Source organism: Daucus carota, chromosome 5, assembly GCF_001625215.2.
Source record: "Daucus carota subsp. sativus chromosome 5, DH1 v3.0, whole genome shotgun sequence".
NCBI lineage: Eukaryota > Viridiplantae > Streptophyta > Magnoliopsida > Apiales > Apiaceae > Daucus > Daucus carota.
In genome coordinates, this window is record NC_030385.2 from 39,383,312 (window position 1) to 39,401,545 (window position 18,234).

At 32.0% G+C, this 18,234-nt stretch overlaps 4 protein-coding genes across 4 annotated transcripts; all 4 read right to left on the reverse strand.

The window, feature by feature from the left end:
- Nucleotides 1-3,138: 3,138 nt before the first annotated feature.
- LOC135152882 (zinc finger protein ZAT11-like) lies at nucleotides 3,139-3,684 on the reverse strand. Its single transcript, XM_064094038.1, has one exon. The coding sequence runs from the start codon at nucleotides 3,682-3,684 to the stop codon at nucleotides 3,139-3,141; it is 546 nt and encodes a 181-aa protein (XP_063950108.1).
- Nucleotides 3,685-7,026: 3,342 nt separating this feature from the next.
- On the reverse strand, nucleotides 7,027-7,572 carry LOC135152883 (zinc finger protein ZAT11-like). Its single transcript, XM_064094039.1, has one exon. The coding sequence runs from the start codon at nucleotides 7,570-7,572 to the stop codon at nucleotides 7,027-7,029; it is 546 nt and encodes a 181-aa protein (XP_063950109.1).
- A 3,377-nt stretch (nucleotides 7,573-10,949) lies between these two features.
- Nucleotides 10,950-11,495, reverse strand: LOC108222615 (zinc finger protein ZAT11-like). The gene has a single exon (XM_017396511.2). The coding sequence runs from the start codon at nucleotides 11,493-11,495 to the stop codon at nucleotides 10,950-10,952; it is 546 nt and encodes a 181-aa protein (XP_017252000.1).
- A 3,458-nt stretch (nucleotides 11,496-14,953) lies between these two features.
- Nucleotides 14,954-15,406, reverse strand: LOC135152884 (zinc finger protein ZAT11-like). The gene has a single exon (XM_064094040.1). The coding sequence runs from the start codon at nucleotides 15,404-15,406 to the stop codon at nucleotides 14,954-14,956; it is 453 nt and encodes a 150-aa protein (XP_063950110.1).
- Between the last annotated feature and the right edge of the window lie 2,828 nt (nucleotides 15,407-18,234).

Below are 18,234 nucleotides of genomic sequence, written 5' to 3' on the forward strand. Positions count from 1 at the left end.
TAAGACTTGAGAGTAATATTTTCTTACTTACGAAATATGCTATTTATATACTACGGAAATTAATATTAAGAAATAGAATTTCTCGATACTACTGGCCAAATATAGTATTTCTTAAAAAAAATTAAAATTTACAAATGCGATGAATATTGAAATGAAATATTTTATTAATTATTTCCAATTTCGAAAAATTATTATTACAAATTATTTGCACATCATGTTGCCTTGGATTTTATGGATTACACATTTTCATAATAATTAAAAATTGTGTAGATGCTCGTAAATGTAATAAATTGAATTTCTTATATCAAGCTTGAGTTTGAATGTTTGCATATTGATTCAAGCTAAAGTGCTCAACTCATGCCAAATGTGAACATTGTTAAAAACTAAATATTATATATATAATTTAATTGTAGTATAAATTAATAAATACAAATCAAAATATAAACCAATATTTCTAGGAGAGTGGGGAGGTTTGTGGGAACTTGAATCCTAAGTTGGAGCTTGGTAAAGTCAATGTATGCTAGACGGGGTGGGCACGGGGAGTTCTATCCCCGCCTCCAATCCCCGAATTCAATATCCTTCCTCAAACCCCGAATGGGGATTCTTCTCCGACCCCGCCCCGAACCCTGAAGGGGGAGTTATAAAAAGTTATAATTTTATAATATATAATATACTTCCTAATAAAAAACAAACTACTAACTCCTAATATACTAAAAAAATAATACTATCTCATATTTTCAACATCAAATAATATTAAAATTGATTTATAATATAACTAAACGCCAAATTTTAAAATTATAAAATATATTATATTACAATATAATTATAATCAATCATATAAATAAAGATTTTTTTTAATTTTAATAATATTATAAAAAGTGTTCATTTTTAATAATTTATTTAGTATAATATATATAATTATATTATATATATGAATATTATATATATAGACACACACACACACACAAACGGGGTCGGGGAGACACTAATCCCCGACCCCACCCCGATTCCCGAATTTTTTATGAAATTTTCCCCGATCCCCGCCCCGCCCCTGAAAAATTCCCCGAATCACCGACCCAAACGGGGCGGGGATCGGACCGGGGTCGAGCGGGGCGGGGTGAATGCCCATCCCTAATTGAGTAGGAGTAAAGCCTATCCAGACAGGTTAGAATCCAGTATCAGATCTTGAGCTTTTTTGAAGTTCATTTGGACTTGTCCGGAGCCTTATGGAGGTTCAGGTGGACTCAAGTTGGATTGACGGCATCGCGAAAGGTCTCAGTGTGTGATGTCGTATAGAAGGTTAGTGATGACATCTAGAGTGTGGTTGACGTCATATAGGACTAGACATCCTGTTTATATAAGGATAATATCTTATCAAACTGCGTCTTCTCTTAACTTCTCGAGTCAACTTTGGTCAAAATTGAGATGAATAACCATGAAACTCAACTTAACACTCGCATAAAAATTTAAATTAATGTAAAAGTAATTCATTTACTTGATTCACTAGATAAGTAGTGTTTCAATTTCACAGTAACAAACATCAAAATGGTTAGATCTTTCGGATTATGATATCTAAATCATGAATCATAATATTTTATTACGAAAGATGAATACTTACCTGATAAAAAGATTGTTGATGTATAAATAAGTTCCGACTTTAGCTTGTTCAATATGTTCTGATATCTGATTGTATTCCGGTCTTCAAACTATCTTCTTTTATGTTTTATTTCTATCCACAGAAATATAGAGCAAATGATATGATCTGCTACTTAAATGTACTGCAGCAACGGTTATGTATCGTAACTGATGCATTTACCACGTAGCAGTTGGTGAATCTCATTTTAAATTGACACATTCGAAAACATACCGTTGGTTAATTATGTCCCACCTATCGTTATAATTGTCATATTTGAAAGAGAGACAAAATTTTAATAGAGCGGAGAAGACAAAATAAAGGACCGTTTGGCTTAATTTAAAAAAATGTACTTATTGCTTATAAAGGTCTGTTTGGTGGTGCTGTTAAAAACTTTTGTGTTGTTAGAAAAAATGCTGATAAAAAATGTTGTTAATAAAATAAATGTTTGGTAATTTTTTTGATATTTGCATTTTTTGAGTAATATATAATTATATAATATATTTGGTCAGGTTGATATAGTGAATTTTATGACAATTTCCCGTAAAAGCTGAAAAAGCAGTTTTTTCCAAAAATATGAAAAGACCTAATTTTCCTAAAACCAACTTTTGAGCTAAAAACTTACGTTTAGAAAAGTAGTTAGATTAATCAAACAAATTTTCACCTCCTCAGCAAAAAAAATTGATATTGGTGTCTACAACAGCAATGCCAAACGGTGCCTATGTGAGAAGTTACTTATATGTGAAAAGTTACTTTTTAATTAATGTGTTTAGATAATATTTTTGATAGTTCTAAATTATTAAGTATAACAAATAAATAATATATAATAAAATTATCTTTTAAAGTGATCTTATACATTTGTGTAAATTCAAATTTTGAAAATAAAAAAAGTCATTAAAAGAAATAATTTTTAACTTCTCAGGTTTAGTCTTATAAGTAAGAAATTCACTTAGGGGTCGTTTAGTTCGAGCAGTGGTATGTGGTTGAAATGAGAAATCGGGTTAAGCTAGTATGAGTTTGAGATATCATATTTAATATCTTGTGTTTGGCTGAGTGCTGAAATCAATATATATAATTTTTATAAAAAAAATAAGTTATTAATTTATATTAATTAAAAATATTATAATTTAAATATAATTTAAAATCCTGATTCAATACTACACTGTATTTTATAAATTCTGCTAATATTTTATAAAATTTGAATTGAATATATCTCGATTTCATAAATGAAAAAGAACACCTTAAAATCTCAATCCAATACAAACCCCGCATCAATAATATCAAGAATCATAGCCGCAAGAGAGAAAAAACAATGATCAAGAACACAAAACTAATCCATTGAAACTGAAAATCCAACAAGAGAGTCACATAACAAATTCATAACCATGTAAAGAAACACCAACCTACATGTTCTGCAACAGTCGAACAGACATCATGATTCATACACATGCAAATTCCATACAATTCACATTTAAGTAACCACTCTCGACTCTCCACGAAACTAATTAAAACTCGAAAACCTTCATTTCATTCTCATCCGGACTCAGATTCAAATCAAGCCCTAACATCCTCTTGTCAAAGCAATTACCAGTGACCATCTTCACATCATCAGAGTGATCAGCAGCACTACCAGCAACAGTACTAGCATTATTGCCATAACTCTCATCACTCCCAAGCAAGTCTTGATTCTTGCGCTTACGATAATGCTTACTACTCTTGTGACCACCTAAAGCCATTCCGTTCCAAAACTCAGCACTGCACATAGTGCACTTGTAGGGCTTGGGCCCCTTCATCTCGGCTTCCGTTCCGCCACCACCAAGTCGTTCAATGCGCTTGTGGTTCGCTTTGTGACTGCCTAGGGATTGGACAGTTGAGAAGCTACGTTCACATTTCTTGCACTTGAAGATCTTTTCCGGCTTAGACGACGACTTCCTACTTTCGGCTCTCTGCAAGATCATTTCGCAGTTCGCCCTTGCGAAACTCTCCACTGCGTCTGTGTTAGAGAATTTCATCCTCTTTGTTTCCTCAATTGCATGCTTCTCTCCGGCCATCTTTTCTCTGCAACTTATAAGCAACTTATATGTTATGTAATCACTATATAAAATTGTGTGTCTTTTGTATGTGTAAAACAAGTTTTAAGTGTGAGTGTGTGGAACACTAACCGAGTGAGTACACTGGTTGATGGCCAAGTAATTATGTGTTACAAATCAAATACTAATAATAACGACGCAAATCTATACGCTAATATCCCAATTCCCATTCTACGATATACTATATTTTAAGATATTATGTTAAGAGTAATAATTTCTTACTTATGAAATATGCTATTTATATACTACGGAAATAATATTAAGAAATAGAATTTATCGATACTACTGGTCAAATATAGTATTTCTTAAAAAAAAATTAAAATTTACAAATGCGATGAATATTGAAATGAAATATTTAATTAATTACTTGCGATTTCGAAAAATTATTATTACAAATTATTTGCACATCATGTTGCCTTGGATTTTATTGATCACACATTTTCATAATAATTAAAAAAGATTGTGTAGATGCTCGTAAATGTAATAAATTGAATTTCTAATATCAAGCTTGAGTTTGAATGTTTGCATATTGATTCAAGCTAAAGTGCTCAACTCATGCCAAATGTGAACATTGTTAAAAACTAAATATTATATATATAATTTAATTGTAGTATAAATTAATATATACAAATCAAAATATAAACCAATATTTCTAGGAGAGTGGGGAGGTTTGTGGGAACTTGAATCCTAAGTTGGAGCTTGGTAAAGTCAATGTATGCTAGACGGGGTGGGCACGGGGAGTCCCAATCCCCGAATTCAATATCCTTCCCCGAACCCCGAATGGGGATTCTTCTCCGACCCCGCCCCGAACCCTGAAGGGGAGTTATAAAAAGTTATAATTTTATAATATATAATATACTTCCTAATAAAAAACAAACTACTAACTCCTAATATACTAATAAAATAATACTATCTCATATTTTCAACATCAAATAATATTAAAATTGATTTTTAATATAATTAAACACCAAATTTTAAAATTATAAAACTTATTATATTACAATATAATTATAATCAATCATATAAATAAAGATTTTTTTTAATTTTAATAATATAAATTTATATATGAATATTATATATATATATATATATATATATATATATATATATATAGACACACACACACACAAACGGGGTCGGGGAGACACTAATCCCCGACCCCACCCCGATTCCCGAATTTTTTATGAAATTTTCCCCGATCCCCGTCCCGCCCCTGAAAAATTCCCCGAATCACCGACCCAAACGAGGCGGGGATCGGACCGGGGTCGAGCGGGGCGGGATGAATGCCCATCCCTAATTGAGTAGGAGTAAAGCCTATCCAGACAGGTTAGAATCCAGTATCAGATCTTGAGCTTTTTTGAAGTTCATTTGGACTTGTCCGGAGCCTTATGGAGGTTCAGGTGGACTCAAGTTGGATTGACGGCATCGCGAAAGGTCTCAGTGTGTGATGTCGTATAGAAGGTTAGTGATGATATCTAGAGTGTGGTTGACGTCATATAGGACTAGACATCCTGTTTATATAAGGATAATATCCTATCAAACTGCGTCTTCTCTTAACTTCTCCAGTCAACTTTGGTCAAAATTGAGATGAATAACCATGAAACTCAACTTAACACTCGCATAAAAATTTAAATTATTGTAAAAGTAATTCATTTGCTTGATTCACTACATAATTAGTGTTTCAATTTCACAGTAACAAACATCAAAATGGTTAGATCTTTCGGATTATGATATCTAAATCATGAATCATAATATTTTATTGCGAAAGATGAATACTTACCTGATAAAAAGATTGTTGATGTATAAATAAGTTCCGGCTTTAGCTTGTTCAATATGTTCTGATATCTGATTGTATTCTGGTCTTCAAACTATCTTCTTTTATGTTTTATTTCTATCTACAGAAATATAGAGCAAATGATATGATCTGCTACTTAAATGTACTGCAGCAACGGTTATGTATCGTAACTGATGCATTTACCACGTAGCAGTTGGTGGATCTCATTTTAAATTGACACATTCGAAAACATACCGTTGGTTAATTATGTCCCACCTATCGTTATAATTGTCATATTTGAAAGAGAGACAAAATTTTAATAGAGCGGAGAAGACAAAATAAAGGACCGTTTGGCTTAATTTAAAAAAATGTACTTATTGCTTATAAAGGTCTGTTTGGTGGTGCTGTTAAAAGTTTTGTGTTGTTAGAAAAAATGCTGATAAAAAATGTTGTTATAGAAATAAAATAAATGTTTGGTAATTTTTTTGATATCTGCATTTTTTGAGGAATATATAATTATATAATATATTTGGTCAGGTTGATATAGTGAATTTTATGACAATTTCCCGTAAAAGCTGAAAAAGCAGTTTTTTCCAAAAATATGATAAGACCTTATTTTCCTAAAAACAACTTTTGAGCTAAAAACTTACGTTAGAAAAGTAGTTAGATTAATCAAACAAATTTTCACCTCCTCAGCAAAAAAATTTGATATTGGTGTCTACAACAGCAATGCCAAACGGTGCCTATGTGAGAAGTTACTTATATGTGAAAAGTTACTTTTTAATTAATGTGTATAGATAATATTTTTGATAGTTCTAAATTATTAAGTATAACAAATAAATAATATATAATAAAATTATCTTTTAAAGTGATCTTATACATTTGTGTAAATTCAAATTTTGAAAATAAAAAAAGTCATTAAAAGAAATAATTTTTAACTTCTCAGGTTTAGTCTTATAAGTAAGAAATTCACTTAGGGGTCGTTTAATTCGAGCAGTGGTATGTGGTTGAAATGAGGAATCGGGTTAAGCTTGTATGAGTTTGAGATATCATATTTAATATCTTGTGTTTGGCTGAGTGCTGCAATCAATATATATAATTTTTATAAAAAAAATAAGTTATTAATTTATATTAATTAAAAATATTATAATTTAAGTATAATTTAAAATCCTGATTCAATACCACACTGTATTTTATAAATTCTGCTAATATTTTATAAAATTTGAATTGAATATATCTCGATTTCATAAATGAAAAAGAACACCTTAAAATCTCAATCCAATACAAACCCCGTATCAATAATATCAAGAATCATAGTCGCAAGAGAGAAAAAACAATGATCAAGAACACAAAACTAATCCATTGAAACTGAAAATCCAACAAGAGAGTCACATAACAAAATTCATAACCATGTAAAGAAATACCAACCTACATGTTCTGCAACAGTCGAACAGACATCATATTCATACACATGCAAATTCCATACAATTCAAATTTAAGTAACCACTCTCGACTCTCCACGAAACTAATTAAAACTCGAAAACCTTCATTTCATTCTCATCCGGACTCAGATTCAAATCAAGCCCTAACATCCTCTTGTCAAAGCAATTACCAGTGACCATCTTCACATCATCAGAGTGATCAGCAGCACTACCAGCAACAGTACTAGCATTATTGCCATAACTCTCATCACTCCCAAGCAAGTCTTGATTCTTGCGCTTACGATAATGCTTACTACTCTTGTGACCACCTAAAGCCATTCCGTTCCAAAACTCAGCACTGCACATAGTGCACTTGTAGGGCTTGGGCCCCTTCATCTCGGCTTCCGTTCCGCCACCACCAAGTCGTTCAATGCGCTTGTGGTTCGCTTTGTGACTGCCTAGGGATTGGACAGTTGAGAAGCTACGTTCACATTTCTTGCACTTGAAGATCTTTTCCGGCTTAGACGACGACTTCCTACTTTCGGCTCTCTGCAAGATCATTTCGCAGTTCGCCCTTGCGAAACTCTCCACTGCGTCTGTGTTAGAGAATTTCATCCTCTTTGTTTCCTCAATTGCATGCTTCTCTCCGGCCATCTTTTCTCTGCAACTTATAAGCAACTTATATGTTATGTAATCACTATATAAAATTGTGTGTCTTTTGTATGTGTAAAACAAGTTGTAAGTGTGAGTGTGTGGAACACTAACCGAGTGAGTACACTGGTTGATGGCCAAGTAATTATGTTTTACAAATCAAATACTACTAATAACGACGCAAATCTATACGCTAATATTCCCAATTCCCATTCTACGATACATATTTTAAGATATTATGTTAAGACTTGAGAGTAATATTTTCTTACTTACGAAATATGCTATTTATATACTACGGAAATTAATATTAAGAAATAGAATTTCTCGATACTACTGGCCAAATATAGTATTTCTTAAAAAAAATTAAAATTTACAAATGCGATGAATATTGAAATGAAATATTTTATTAATTATTTCCAATTTCGAAAAATTATTATTACAAATTATTTGCACATCATGTTGCCTTGGATTTTATGGATTACACATTTTCATAATAATTAAAAAATTGTGTAGATGCTCGTAAATGTAATAAATTGAATTTCTTATATCAAGCTTGAGTTTGAATGTTTGCATATTGATTCAAGCTAAAGTGCTCAACTCATGCCAAATGTGAACATTGTTAAAAACTAAATATTATATATATAATTTAATTGTAGTATAAATTAATAAATACAAATCAAAATATAAACCAATATTTCTAGGAGAGTGGGGAGGTTTGTGGGAACTTGAATCCTAAGTTGGAGCTTGGTAAAGTCAATGTATGCTAGACGGGGTGGGCACGGGGAGTTCTATCCCCGCCTCCAATCCCCGAATTCAATATCCTTCCTCGAACCCCGAATGGGGATTCTTCTCCGACCCCGCCCCGAACCCTGAAGGGGGAGTTATAAAAAGTTATAATTTTATAATATATAATATACTTCCTAATAAAAAACAAACTACTAACTCCTAATATACTAAAAAAATAATACTATCTCATATTTTCAACATCAAATAATATTAAAATTGATTTATAATATAACTAAACGCCAAATTTTAAAATTATAAAATATATTATATTACAATATAATTATAATCAATCATATAAATAAAGATTTTTTTTAATTTTAATAATATTATAAAAAGTGTTCATTTTTAATAATTTATTTAGTATAATATATATAATTATATTATATATATGAATATTATATATATAGACACACACACACACACAAACGGGGTCGGGGAGACACTAATCCCCGACCCCACCCCGATTCCCGAATTTTTTATGAAATTTTCCCCGATCCCCGCCCCGCCCCTGAAAAATTCCCCGAATCACCGACCCAAACGGGGCGGGGATCGGACCGGGGTCGAGCGGGGCGGGGTGAATGCCCATCCCTAATTGAGTAGGAGTAAAGCCTATCCAGACAGGTTAGAATCCAGTATCAGATCTTGAGCTTTTTTGAAGTTCATTTGGACTTGTCCGGAGCCTTATGGAGGTTCAGGTGGACTCAAGTTGGATTGACGGCATCGCGAAAGGTCTCAGTGTGTGATGTCGTATAGAAGGTTAGTGATGACATCTAGAGTGTGGTTGACGTCATATAGGACTAGACATCCTGTTTATATAAGGATAATATCTTATCAAACTGCGTCTTCTCTTAACTTCTCGAGTCAACTTTGGTCAAAATTGAGATGAATAACCATGAAACTCAACTTAACACTCGCATAAAAATTTAAATTAATGTAAAAGTAATTCATTTACTTGATTCACTAGATAAGTAGTGTTTCAATTTCACAGTAACAAACATCAAAATGGTTAGATCTTTCGGATTATGATATCTAAATCATGAATCATAATATTTTATTACGAAAGATGAATACTTACCTGATAAAAAGATTGTTGATGTATAAATAAGTTCCGACTTTAGCTTGTTCAATATGTTCTGATATCTGATTGTATTCCGGTCTTCAAACTATCTTCTTTTATGTTTTATTTCTATCCACAGAAATATAGAGCAAATGATATGATCTGCTACTTAAATGTACTGCAGCAACGGTTATGTATCGTAACTGATGCATTTACCACGTAGCAGTTGGTGAATCTCATTTTAAATTGACACATTCGAAAACATACCGTTGGTTAATTATGTCCCACCTATCGTTATAATTGTCATATTTGAAAGAGAGACAAAATTTTAATAGAGCGGAGAAGACAAAATAAAGGACCGTTTGGCTTAATTTAAAAAAATGTACTTATTGCTTATAAAGGTCTGTTTGGTGGTGCTGTTAAAAACTTTTGTGTTGTTAGAAAAAATGCTGATAAAAAATGTTGTTAATAAAATAAATGTTTGGTAATTTTTTTGATATTTGCATTTTTTGAGTAATATATAATTATATAATATATTTGGTCAGGTTGATATAGTGAATTTTATGACAATTTCCCGTAAAAGCTGAAAAAGCAGTTTTTTCCAAAAATATGAAAAGACCTAATTTTCCTAAAACCAACTTTTGAGCTAAAAACTTACGTTTAGAAAAGTAGTTAGATTAATCAAACAAATTTTCACCTCCTCAGCAAAAAAAATTGATATTGGTGTCTACAACAGCAATGCCAAACGGTGCCTATGTGAGAAGTTACTTATATGTGAAAAGTTACTTTTTAATTAATGTGTTTGGATAATATTTTTGATAGTTCTAAATTATTAAGTATAACAAATAAATAATATATAATAAAATTATCTTTTAAAGTGATCTTATACATTTGTGTAAATTCAAATTTTGAAAATAAAAAAGTCATTAAAAGAAATAATTTTTAACTTCTCAGGTTTAGTCTTATAAGTAAGAAATTCACTTAGGGGTCGTTTAGTTCGAGCAGTGGTATGTGGTTGAAATGAGAAATCGGGTTAAGCTAGTATGAGTTTGAGATATCATATTTAATATCTTGTGTTTGGCTGAGTGCTGAAATCAATATATATAATTTTTATAAAAAAAATAAGTTATTAATTTATATTAATTAAAAATATTATAATTTAAATATAATTTAAAATCCTGATTCAATACTACACTGTATTTTATAAATTCTGCTAATATTTTATAAAATTTGAATTGAATATATCTCGATTTCATAAATGAAAAAGAACACCTTAAAATCTCAATCCAATACAAACCCCGCATCAATAATATCAAGAATCATAGCCGCAAGAGAGAAAAAACAATGATCAAGAACACAAAACTAATCCATTGAAACTGAAAATCCAACAAGAGAGTCACATAACAAATTCATAACCATGTAAAGAAACACCAACCTACATGTTCTGCAACAGTCGAACAGACATCATGATTCATACACATGCAAATTCCATACAATTCACATTTAAGTAACCACTCTCGACTCTCCACGAAACTAATTAAAACTCGAAAACCTTCATTTCATTCTCATCCGGACTCAGATTCAAATCAAGCCCTAACATCCTCTTGTCAAAGCAATTACCAGTGACCATCTTCACATCATCAGAGTGATCAGCAGCACTACCAGCAACAGTACTAGCATTATTGCCATAACTCTCATCACTCCCAAGCAAGTCTTGATTCTTGCGCTTACGATAATGCTTACTACTCTTGTGACCACCTAAAGCCATTCCGTTCCAAAACTCAGCACTGCACATAGTGCACTTGTAGGGCTTGGGCCCCTTCATCTCGGCTTCCGTTCCGCCACCACCAAGTCGTTCAATGCGCTTGTGGTTCGCTTTGTGACTGCCTAGGGATTGGACAGTTGAGAAGCTACGTTCACATTTCTTGCACTTGAAGATCTTTTCCGGCTTAGACGACGACTTCCTACTTTCGGCTCTCTGCAAGATCATTTCGCAGTTCGCCCTTGCGAAACTCTCCACTGCGTCTGTGTTAGAGAATTTCATCCTCTTTGTTTCCTCAATTGCATGCTTCTCTCCGGCCATCTTTTCTCTGCAACTTATAAGCAACTTATATGTTATGTAATCACTATATAAAATTGTGTGTCTTTTGTATGTGTAAAACAAGTTGTAAGTGTGAGTGTGTGGAACACTAACCGAGTGAGTACACTGGTTGATGGCCAAGTAATTATGTGTTACAAATCAAATACTAATAATAACGACGCAAATCTATACGCTAATATCCCAATTCCCATTCTACGATATACTATATTTTAAGATATTATGTTAAGAGTAATAATTTCTTACTTATGAAATATGCTATTTATATACTACGGAAATAATATTAAGAAATAGAATTTATCGATACTACTGGTCAAATATAGTATTTCTTAAAAAAAAATTAAAATTTACAAATGCGATGAATATTGAAATGAAATATTTAATTAATTACTTGCGATTTCGAAAAATTATTATTACAAATTATTTGCACATCATGTTGCCTTGGATTTTATTGATCACACATTTTCATAATAATTAAAAAAGATTGTGTAGATGCTCGTAAATGTAATAAATTGAATTTCTAATATCAAGCTTGAGTTTGAATGTTTGCATATTGATTCAAGCTAAAGTGCTCAACTCATGACAAATGTGAACATAGCTAAAAACTAAATATTATATATATAATTTAACTGTAGTTTAAATTAATAAATACAAATCAAAATTTAAACCAATATTTCAAGGAGAGTGGGGAGGTTCGTGGGACCTTGAATCCTAAGCTGGAGCTTGGTAAAGTCAATGCATGCGAGACCTATTGAGCAGGAGTAAAGCCTATTCAGACAGGTTAGGATCCAGTATCGGATCTTGAGCTTTTTTGAAGTTCATTTAGACTTGTCCGAAGGAGGTTCTGGTGGACTCAAATTGGATTGACGGCATCGCGAAAAGTTCTAAGTGTGTGATGTCGTATAAAAAGTTAGCGATGACATTTAGAAAGTGGTTGACGTCGTATAGGTAGGGTTGGCACGGGAGCATTTCGGGGTCGGGAAGTGCTATCCTCGCCCCGATCTCCGAATCCAATACTCATCCCCGACCCCGCCCGGAACCCCGAATGGGGATTCTTTTCTTCCCCGATCCCCGCCCCGAACGGGAAACGGGAATCCCCGCAGGGATTCGGGGATATTTTAGTTTTTAATAAAAAAATAATTATTTTATAATATATAATATACTTTTTCAATAAAAAACAAACTACTAACTCATAATATACTAATAAAATGATATCATCTCATATTTTTAACATCAAATCATATTAATTTTGATTTATAATATAAATAAACGACAATTTTAAATTTATTAAATATATTATATTACAATATAATAATAATCAATCAATAAAAATAAATATTATTTCTTAAGACTTTCATAATATTATAAAATGTATCTATTTTTAATAATATATTTAGTATAATATATAAATATATTATTATTTACATATAAATATATTATTATTTACATATATATACAATCGGGGTCGGGGATCGTGGCGGGGAGACACGAATCCCCGACCCCGCCCCGATCCCCGAATTTTTTTTAAATTTTCCCCGTTCACCGTCCCGACCCCGAAAAATTCCCCGAATCCCCTACACAAACGGGGCGGGGATCGGATCGGGGTCGAGCGGGGAGGGGTGAATGCCCATCCCTACATATAGGACCAGACATTCTGTTTATATAAAGATAATATCCTACCAAACTGCGTTTTCTCTTAACTTCTCGAGTCAACTTTGGTCAAAATTGAGATGAATAACCATAAAACTCAACTTAATACTCGTATAAAAATTTAAATTAATGTAAAAGTAATTCATTTGCTTGATTCACTACATAATTAGTGTTTCAATTTCACAGTAACAAACATCAAAATGGCTAGATCTTTCAGATTATGATATCTAGATCATGAATCATAATATTTTGTTGCGAACGATGAATACTTACCTGATAAAAAGATTGTTGATGTATAAATAAGTTCCGACTTTAGCTTGTTCAATATGGTCTGATATCTGATTGTATTCCGATCTTCAAACTATCTTCTTTTATGTTTTATTTCTATCCACTGAAATATAGAGCAAATGATATGATCTGCTACTTAAATGTACTACCGCAACGGTTATGTATCGTAACTGATGCATTTACCACGTAGCAGTTGGTGGATCTCATTTTAAATTGACACATTCGAAAACATACCGTTGGTTAATTATGTCCCACCTATCGTTATAATTGTCATATTTGAAAGAGAGACAAAATTTTAATAGAGCGGAGAAGACAAAATAAAGGACCGTTTGGCTTAATTTAAAAAAATGTACTTATTGCTTATAAAGGTCTGTTTGGTGGTGCTGTTAAAAACTTTTGTGTTGTTAGAAAAAATGCTGATAAAAAATGTTGTTAATAAAATAAATGTTTGGTAATTTTTTTGATATCTGCATTTTTTGAGTAATATATAATTATATAATATATTTGGTCAGGTTGATATAGTGAATTTTATGACAATTTCCCGTAAAAGCTGAAAAAGCAGTTTTTTCCAAAAATATGAAAAGACCTAATTTTCCTAAAAACAACTTTTGAGCTAAAAACTTACGTTTAGAAAAGTAGTTAGATTAATCAAACAAATTTTCACCTCCTCAGCAAAAAAAATTGATATTGGTGTCTACAACAGCAATGCCAAACGGTGCCTATGTGAGAAGTTACTTATATGTGAAAAGTTACTTTTTAATTAATGTGTTTAGATAATATTTTTGATAGTTCTAAATTATTAAGTATAACAAATAAATAATATATAATAAAATTATCTTTTAAAGTGATCTTATACATTTGTGTAAATTCAAATTTTGAAAATAAAAAAAGTCATTAAAAGAAATAATTTTTAACTTCTCAGGTTTAGTCTTATAAGTAAGAAATTCACTTAGGGGTCGTTTAGTTCGAGCAGTGGTATGTGGTTGAAATGAGAAATCGGGTTAAGCTAGTATGAGTTTGAGATATCATATTTAATATCTTGTGTTTGGCTGAGTGCTGAAATCAATATATATAATTTTTATAAAAAAAATAAGTTATTAATTTATATTAATTAAAAATATTATAATTTAAATATAATTTAAAATCCTGATTCAATACTACACTGTATTTTATAAATTCTGCTAATATTTTATAAAATTTGAATTGAATATATCTCGATTTCATAAATGAAAAAGAACACCTTAAAATCTCAATCCAATACAAACCCCGCATCAATAATATCAAGAATCATAGCCGCAAGAGAGAAAAAACAATGATCAAGAACACAAAACTAATCCATTGAAACTGAAAATCCAACAAGAGAGTCACATAACAAATTCATAACCATGTAAAGAAACACCAACCTACATGTTCTGCAACAGTCGAACAGACATCATGATTCATACACATGCAAATTCCATACAATTCACATTTAAGTAACCACTCTCGACTCTCCACGAAACTAATTAAAACTCGAAAACCTTCATTTCATTCTCATCCGGACTCAGATTCAAATCAAGCCCTAACATCCTCTTGTCAAAGCAATTACCAGTGACCATCTTCACATCATCAGAGTGATCAGCAGCACTACCAGCAACAGTACTAGCATTATTGCCATAACTCTCATCACTCCCAAGCAAGTCTTGATTCTTGCGCTTACGATAATGCTTACTACTCTTGTGACCACCTAAAGCCATTCCGTTCCAAAACTCAGCACTGCACATAGTGCACTTGTAGGGCTTGGGCCCCTTCATCTCGGCTTCCGTTCCGCCACCACCAAGTCGTTCAATGCGCTTGTGGTTCGCTTTGTGACTGCCTAGGGATTGGACAGTTGAGAAGCTACGTTCACATTTCTTGCACTTGAAGATCTTTTCCGGCTTAGACGACGACTTCCTACTTTCGGCTCTCTGCAAGATCATTTCGCAGTTCGCCCTTGCGAAACTCTCCACTGCGTCTGTGTTAGAGAATTTCATCCTCTTTGTTTCCTCAATTGCATGCTTCTCTCCGGCCATCTTTTCTCTGCAACTTATAAGCAACTTATATGTTATGTAATCACTATATAAAATTGTGTGTCTTTTGTATGTGTAAAACAAGTTGTAAGTGTGAGTGTGTGGAACACTAACCGAGTGAGTACACTGGTTGATGGCCAAGTAATTATGTGTTACAAATCAAATACTAATAATAACGACGCAAATCTATACGCTAATATCCCAATTCCCATTCTACGATATACTATATTTTAAGATATTATGTTAAGAGTAATAATTTCTTACTTATGAAATATGCTATTTATATACTACGGAAATAATATTAAGAAATAGAATTTATCGATACTACTGGTCAAATATAGTATTTCTTAAAAAAAAATTAAAATTTACAAATGCGATGAATATTGAAATGAAATATTTAATTAATTACTTGCGATTTCGAAAAATTATTATTACAAATTATTTGCACATCATGTTGCCTTGGATTTTATTGATCACACATTTTCATAATAATTAAAAAAGATTGTGTAGATGCTCGTAAATGTAATAAATTGAATTTCTAATATCAAGCTTGAGTTTGAATGTTTGCATATTGATTCAAGCTAAAGTGCTCAACTCATGACAAATGTGAACATAGCTAAAAACTAAATATTATATATATAATTTAACTGTAGTTTAAATTAATAAATACAAATCAAAATTTAAACCAATATTTCAAGGAGAGTGGGGAGGTTCGTGGGACCTTGAATCCTAAGCTGGAGCTTGGTAAAGTCAATGCATGCGAGACCTATTGAGCAGGAGTAAAGCCTATTCAGACAGGTTAGGATCCAGTATCGGATCTTGAGCTTTTTTGAAGTTCATTTAGACTTGTCCGAAGGAGGTTCTGGTGGACTCAAATTGGATTGACGGCATCGCGAAAAGTTCTAAGTGTGTGATGTCGTATAAAAAGTTAGCGATGACATTTAGAAAGTGGTTGACGTCGTATAGGTAGGGTTGGCACGGGAGCATTTCGGGGTCGGGAAGTGCTATCCTCGCCCCGATCTCCGAATCCAATACTCATCCCCGACCCCGCCCGGAACCCCGAATGGGGATTCTTTTCTTCCCCGATCCCCGCCCCGAACGGGAAACGGGAATCCCCGCAGGGATTCGGGGATATTTTAGTTTTTAATAAAAAAATAATTATTTTATAATATATAATATACTTTTTCAATAAAAAACAAACTACTAACTCATAATATACTAATAAAATGATATCATCTCATATTTTTAACATCAAATCATATTAATTTTGATTTATAATATAAATAAACGACAATTTTAAATTTATTAAATATATTATATTACAATATAATAATAATCAATCAATAAAAATAAATATTATTTCTTAAGACTTTGATAATATTATAAAATGTATCTATTTTTAATAATATATTTAGTATAATATATAAATATATTATTATTTACATATAAATATATTATTATTTACATATATATACAATCGGGGTCGGGGATCGTGGCGGGGAGACACGAATCCCCGACCCCGCCCCGATCCCCGAATTTTTTTTTAAATTTTCCCCGTTCACCGTCCCGACCCCGAAAAATTCCCCGAATCCCCTACACAAACGGGGCGGGGATCGGATCGGGGTCGAGCGGGGAGGGGTGAATGCCCATCCCTACATATAGGACCAGACATTCTGTTTATATAAAGATAATATCCTACCAAACTGCGTTTTCTCTTAACTTCTCGAGTCAACTTTGGTCAAAATTGAGATGAATAACCATAAAACTCAACTTAATACTCGTATAAAAATTTAAATTAATGTAAAAGTAATTCATTTGCTTGATTCACTACATAATTAGTGTTTCAATTTCACAGTAACAAACATCAAAATGGCTAGATCTTTCAGATTATGATATCTAGATCATGAATCATAATATTTTGTTGCGAACGATGAATACTTACCTGATAAAAAGATTGTTGATGTATAAATAAGTTCCGACTTTAGCTTGTTCAATATGGTCTGATATCTGATTGTATTCCGATCTTCAAACTATCTTCTTTTATGTTTTATTTCTATCCACTGAAATATAGAGCAAATGATATGATCTGCTACTTAAATGTACTACCGCAACGGTTATGTATCGTAACTGATGCATTTACCACGTAGCAGTTGGTGGATCTCATTTTAAATTGACACATTCGAAAACATACCGTTGGTTAATTATGTCCCACCTATCGTTATAATTGTCATATTTGAAAGAGAGACAAAATTTTAATAGAGCGGAGAAGACAAAATAAAGGACCGTTGGGCTTAATTTAAGAAAAGTACTTATTGCTTATAGAGGTCTGTTTGGTGGTGATGTTAAAAACTTTTGTGTTGTTAGAAAAAATGCTGATAAAAAATGTTGTTATAGAAATAAAATAAATGTTTAGTAATTTTTTTGATATTTGTATTTTTGAGTTATATATAATAATATAATATATTTGGTCAGGTTGATATAGTGAATTTTATGACAATTTCCCATAAAAGCTGAAAAAGCAGTTTTTCCAAAAACATGGGGGGCCTACTTTTCCTAAAAACAACTTTTGAGCTAAAAACTTATGTTTGGAAAAGTAGTTAGATTAATCAAACAAATTTTCACCTCCTTTTCAGGAAAAAAAAATTGATATTGGTGTCTACAACAGCAATGTCAAACGGTGCCTAAGTGAGAAGTTACTTATATGTGAAAAGTTACTTTTAATTTATGTGTTTAAATAA

Bases quoted from the DNA above. Each gene is read 5' to 3' on its own strand.
- LOC135152882 (XM_064094038.1), bottom strand. From the start codon at position 3,684: ATGGCCGGAGAGAAGCATGCAATTGAGGAAACAAAGAGGATGAAATTC.
- LOC135152883 (XM_064094039.1), bottom strand. From the start codon at position 7,572: ATGGCCGGAGAGAAGCATGCAATTGAGGAAACAAAGAGGATGAAATTC.
- LOC108222615 (XM_017396511.2), bottom strand. From the start codon at position 11,495: ATGGCCGGAGAGAAGCATGCAATTGAGGAAACAAAGAGGATGAAATTC.
- LOC135152884 (XM_064094040.1), bottom strand. From the start codon at position 15,406: ATGATCTTGCAGAGAGCCGAAAGTAGGAAGTCGTCGTCTAAGCCGGAA.